Source organism: Pinus tabuliformis, chromosome Q, assembly GCF_031772625.1.
Source record: "Pinus tabuliformis cultivar Carrire ecotype Pingquan chromosome Q, CPIR1, whole genome shotgun sequence".
NCBI classification, from domain to species: Eukaryota; Viridiplantae; Streptophyta; class Pinopsida; order Pinales; family Pinaceae; genus Pinus; species Pinus tabuliformis.
In genome coordinates, this window is record NC_142296.1 from 1,375,917,912 (window position 1) to 1,375,923,911 (window position 6,000).

The 6,000-nt window shown below is 40.7% G+C and overlaps 1 protein-coding gene across 1 annotated transcript in view; it reads left to right on the forward strand.

The window, feature by feature from the left end:
• LOC149225034 (uncharacterized) overlaps positions 1-5,560 on the forward strand; it is a 44,632-nt gene extending 39,072 nt beyond the window's left edge. The window contains exons 4-5 of the mRNA XM_089386433.1: positions 4,904-5,014; positions 5,103-5,560. Of these exons, the coding sequence (XP_089242559.1) occupies positions 4,904-5,014; positions 5,103-5,321 (330 nt within the window). The 3' untranslated portion in view covers positions 5,322-5,560. The remainder of the gene's footprint in view (positions 1-4,903; positions 5,015-5,102) is intronic.
• Positions 5,561-6,000: the final 440 nt, after the last annotated feature.

Consider the following 6,000-nt stretch of genomic DNA (forward strand, 5'->3'; position numbering starts at 1 on the left):
GAAATCTCCTCGATCATAATTTTCCCCCAAGAACTTCTCACTTTAGAAATTCGATCTCTTGATCTCTCGGTGTGTTTTCCAAATGACCCTCAAGCTCCCTTAAATAATCTTCTCGTTGACATTCAACGGCCCAAATTAAAAGCTAATCAATGGCTAAGATCATTTTAGTTTGATCCTCATCTTCTTCTAGAAGTTACACCCATAGTTAGATTAATACCCATTAGTATTTTTAATTTCCTAAGTTTAGACTTAGGGTCCCATTAAAAAATATTAATTATTTTAATAAAATTGTCTCTAGGTGGAATTTCCCAAAACGCTTTCTGGGTTCTTTGGAATACTTGTGACTAAGCCTCTGCAAAATTTGAGGCCTAAAGCACATCCGATACTACCCCAAATCAACACTCCCTCTTAGCGAGGAATGTGCTCTAGCATTATACGCTGCTGCATACTGCTCTGACTCTGAATAATTGTCCTCTGCGCTACTGATGTCTGACATGCTGTCCACAAACCATTGCCACTGCCAACATTGCATCTGTACTACAACTCTCTCTCAAGTGTTGCATCTGTACTACAACTCTCTCTCAAGTGTTGCATTTGTGTTGCTGCTAGCATCGCCACTGCCAACTGCTACTACACTGCAAAATGTTGCTGCTACTCTATCAACAACGAAAAAATCCAAAATTACTGAACTAATTGTGTTCAGTATGATGCCATGTGAATGTTGAAGCCTGACTGCTGCTAGTCTCTGCGCTGACCCTCTGAATATACTGCACTGCTGTTGACTCTGCTCCGCGCTGCTCAAATTCTGGCGCTCCCAGCCACTGCAACTGTCTCTTCGACACTCCTTGGCACCATCCGACACTAGTCCATCCTGCTATTGTAAAATTGTGCTTCCGGAGCAAGGTATTGATCTAAGAGTTGGACTCCTCAAGGATCTTGCCCATTTGTAGCTCTTTCGAACTACAACTCCAAGTCAACCCACCTCCCTCCTAGAGGTATCTTGGCTGTCATGGCGAACTCCTCCTCTTCGATCTTCGCGGGTGCAACCTTCGGATCATGTTTCTCATCCTTGTCCTTCTTCTTGAGAGGACATTGGGTAGCGTAGTGACCCATCTCACCACACCTGAAACACTTGATCTTCGAGACGTCCTTCTTATGTCTCCGCTGCTCCTATTGTCCCTTCGATGCAAGGGTTGCATTATCCTCCTCCTCCTTGGGCTTCGACCCACTGTTGTTGCTGCTTCCGTCAAGTTTGACCTTGACTAAGTCTCTCCTCAGCTCCTCTTGTTTTAGAGCTTCCCACATCTCATCCCAATTCGGCAATGCTGCTCTGCCTAAGATACTCTGGACAAAGACTTGCCACTCATCTGAGACAAAATTGAGGGCTAGTCTAACCAACTCTGAATCCTAAGGTGTATGCCCTGCAGCAGACAACTCATCACTGGTTTCCTTCAACTTTGTGAGGAATGGATCCACATGCTCTCCCTTCTTCATTTGAGTAGATCTCAGCTTCTGCTCCAAGTACATTTTCCGTTGCTTGGAAGATCCCTGATATAACGTGGCCAAGGCATCCCACATCTCCTTAGCAGTTCCTCTGCTAGCAACGTTACATACCATGTGATCCTCGACTCCATCCAAGATATTTCTCTTGGCCTTCACCATCTCTGCCTTGTACTTCTTTAGCGGATCCGAGTCTTCATGTTCAGCTACCACGCTGTCGACGTATGTCTTGAGGGCATGCTCATCTAGAAGGAATGACATTCTAGCCTTCCAGATGGTGTAGTTGGATGCTCCATCCAAACTGTCCTGATCCCTCAAGCCACTGGTTGCCATATCTGCCAAAAATAAAAAGTCAAATGATCTCCTCTCTCCTCTGGCTGCTACTAGGCTAGCCTATGCACTCCCTGCTGGAGCTAGCAAAATTGTTGCCCCTTGTTGTTGTTCAGCTCTATAGAATTCGAATTCCTTGGCTAGGAATTCTCTGAGGAAGAAATTCCCTCAACCGTGCTTCTCCTCTTTCTTCTGACGATTTTTTGCCCAGCAAATTGCCTGCAAAAAAATTTACATCCCACCAGGTCTCCTCACGCTGAGGCTCCAGCGATGCTCCCTTTGCGCTGACAAAAAATCAATTTGGAAGCCCTTCTCTCCGTCGACTCCCTGAGAGAGATACTGCCTCGACATTTCAACCCTCTAGCTAAGAACTGCGCAAACCCTCTAGGGATTCAAACTGCTGACTCCTGCAGCTTTTCGATTTCCCTCTTCTGCTTAGCGCTGGATCTACCAGCTCTGCTCTTCCTGCTTCACCTACATGTCTGATACCATGTGAAATTCCTTAACCAGAATCCTTACTGCAGCAATTGATGATATTACTTCTATTTGATAAATTGATTTAAACAAATTACTTGCAGTTTCCTATGGCAAATATTACATACACTACAGTCTTCACTTAATTAAATATTATGCGAAAACAAGGGACTAAGCAAGAAAGAAAATACAACAGAATTGACACTGCTATTTTTGGACAAATGTCCCCGGAAAAACTCAATGCGGGAAAATTGGTGCAACAAATTTGAGGGTTTTATTATTATGCAGGAGAAAATCTAAGTACAATTCTTGGATGCTCAACTAACAATCCGATACAGAGAGAAACTGGACAAAATGAATGGTGAAATGATCTCACCCTGTCACTGGGAGAATCTGAGCTTGATCACGCTGAACTGGAGCCTCTGCGCAAAATTGCGTCAGTCCTACGCAATTCTTGCATCACCCTCGCTGGGTATCACGCTGCTCCTTCTCTGGACCCTCTGCTTGCTAGAGAATCTGAATCTCTGCCTCCCGGTCTCACACCTCGACTTCAGCTTCTAAAACTCGATTTCCTCAGCAGGAATTCGATCTCCCTCTAAGGCCCGCGCTGCCACTACGTCAGCTTTGCGTGGGACAATGTCTGCCTCTCTTTTGACGTCGTTCTACGCTCTCTCTGCCTCGTACTCTCCTCAATCTCCCTCTAAGGCCTGCGTTGCCATTGCGTTAGCTTTGCGTGGGCCAACGTCTGCCTCTCTCTGGACGTCGTTTTTCCCTCTCTCTGCCTCGTACTCTCCAGCCCTGGATAACTTCTTCCGGATACTCACTGCCCCTCTTTGCAAGAAATCCCCTCAATCAAAACTTCCTCTTGAGATGCTATGCTTGGAAGAATTCTTGGTTATTATTTCCTTGTATTCCGTGGAGATCTTGTCGCTTGTGATGATGCAAGAGTTGAAGACTCAGAGTTTGAGGTTTCAAACCCTAGGATGGACAGGTAGATTTGGAGGCTAGCACTAGAGTTGTCTTTCCATGTACTTGTGTGATGCAACATGGTTAGAGTTTTATTGGATCAGTGTTTCTGGAGTAATATTGTGTGTTCTTTGTGAAACATCTGATGTTTCGGGTGAACACTTCACCGATCATCAGGGATAGAAAGTTGAGTTCACCCAACTCAACTCAACTCAACTTTCTATCCCTGATGATGGGTGAAGCGTTGACCCCAAATATCAGACGTTTCACAAAGAACACACAGTATTACTCCAAAGCACTGATCCAATATGATGATTAACTGTGGAAACCTACATGCAAAAATGGTTAGAGTTTGTAAAATCTAAGGAAGACAACAGTGCTAGTGTGGAGAGCTTTAAGATTATACCAGCTTGTGATAAGCTGTGAAAATGTACATGTATTCATTTCATCTATATATATATATATATATATATGAAATTTCCAGCTGTCCAAAATTGTGTAACTGCAGATTTGATTTTCAGCTTGCATTGTCCTCTTAATTGGATAATTTCCAGTGCTTGTTCTTTATGTTGATTTGACATAACATGGTGCTGAAATTGTTAAGTAATTTAACATATATCTATAAGATAAGACAAAACAGATTCTCTGCTGTAAATAAAGTGATCTCACATATGCTTGGAAAAGTGTGCCCTAAGCTCTGAAACTTGTTGGCATATGTTTGGTTATCTTTTCTCTTTGGCTTCCTAGTATGCTGGGTTGAAGTGAAATAAAATTGTCTGTTGTATGCCACGGTAAATAAATATTTCAGATCTACTCTAAGGCTGAAGTTCTTAGGGATTAGAGCAAGGAAACCTATTGTTTGAGGTGAAATTTCTAAATTTGCAATAGAGGTACCAACACAAATTTTAGGGTTATAAAATTAGTCTAGCTCCAAATGTGAAAAACAATTCTCTATTTGATTTCTGTATGCTCTATGAGACATCTTATTTGTTTCCGCAGATTAGAGAAGCTTATGTTTTTAGTTTGCTTATTAATTGTTCATGAAACAAATTCAATTCATCAAACCAACCCTTTTTATTTATAAAAATTAGTAGAATTTCATTAATGCCTAAGGCCACAGGCTTCTTGCTGTTTCAGGTCTGTATTTGTCACCCAAGTTTGCCCCCTTTTTGTTTATAAAAATTAGTAGAATTTCATTAATTGCCTAAGGCCACAAACTTCTTGCTGTTTCAGGTCTGTATTTGTCACCCAAGTATGCCAAACTTGGTAGATAGCCCTAAAGTTCATTTTATGAAGTATCACTTTCTTCTTAGCATAAGGTCCAACTATATACTCAGAAATTACAGACAACAGCATCAGAAGCTTTGCAAACTTGTTTCATTTCACTGTCAGATAGAAATATAATTTTAAGGACGAAGCATTGCAATAGCTAAAAATGCTCCATCTAAATGATGGCTTAAATGGATCGCTATATATTTACTTTCAGACTTAATGCATCTACTTCAAGTGAGTTCATTCTTTGAATTCATTGTTCACATTTTTATTGCCTAATAGTTCTCTGAGTTCATCTCTTTACCACTTTCAAGTGTAGCCTTTAAGGAAATGGGCTCTTTGTTTTTGAATGGTTGGAAAGGCCAGGAAGGATGGAAACATGGATATGGTAAAGCAGATAGAGTGTGCGCTAAAAGTGGCAATGGATGAAAAAGGGAAGACATTGCGCCCAGAAATACAACTTTTAAATCAGGTTTGAATCTGTAACAATAAATTATTAACTCTCAATATATTGATATGAAGATTTCTGATTAGAGTTATAAATGTTGCATGGTTAACAGTTATTACGGAAAAACAGGGCATCAGAACGGTCAGCAACATTCACAGGCAATTTAGAATACGTGAGAAATGGCAGCTACTTCTTTGAATTGTTAAGAATGATGACCAAGGATGTAGAAATGCAGCTGGATAGTCCGCAAAAGTCAAAGCTTCTAAAGCGGCTTCAAATTATCAGGACTGAAGCAGATGAAATCTCAAGGACACTCCAAAAGACTGGATAGTGCAAATTAATGCTCGAATAGGTGGCTTAAAGATTTTTGTTTTCAAGCATGTAATCCTTCACTTCAGAAAAATAACATTATTAGCTAGTAGGAAGATGTTCAGAAATACATCAACGTGAAGAAAGCAGTTGGAAGCATCCATAATGTTATAGTCATCTCTGGGAAAATTGACTTGCTAGTCCATTTTTCAGAAACTTTTGGTTTATGCACTATTCTTAAATGTATTTACTATTTTGAAATGGAATGCAGAATGTTTTTGATGCCTAGGATAATATTTTGGTTTAGAAGGAAATAATTTATATTAATGTCCACATATTCCCAAATTATGTCAATGGGATTCGAAATAAGAGATAAACTAGTGTAAAACTGATTGGTAAACCTAAACTAAAAGCCCAAGTACATGTATGAGATGCTTTCAAGGGAAGATGAAGACCATAGCTAGAAGTTGACACAAAATTTGATAATATTCATGGAAGAATGCTTGAGGCTAATAGGGCTAGGTTGGGTTGTCTTCAAAGGAGGTAGAGTGCCTCCCTTGGAAATGCCCCTACCATTCAAGGGCGATGAACCTCCGATAATAAAAAGGAAGCTTGTAATGCATGTGTCCACTTGTCTTTAGAAGTGAGCGAAATGAATGTCAAGGTCATCAATCTCAAATAGAAGTAGATCCATGATGCCT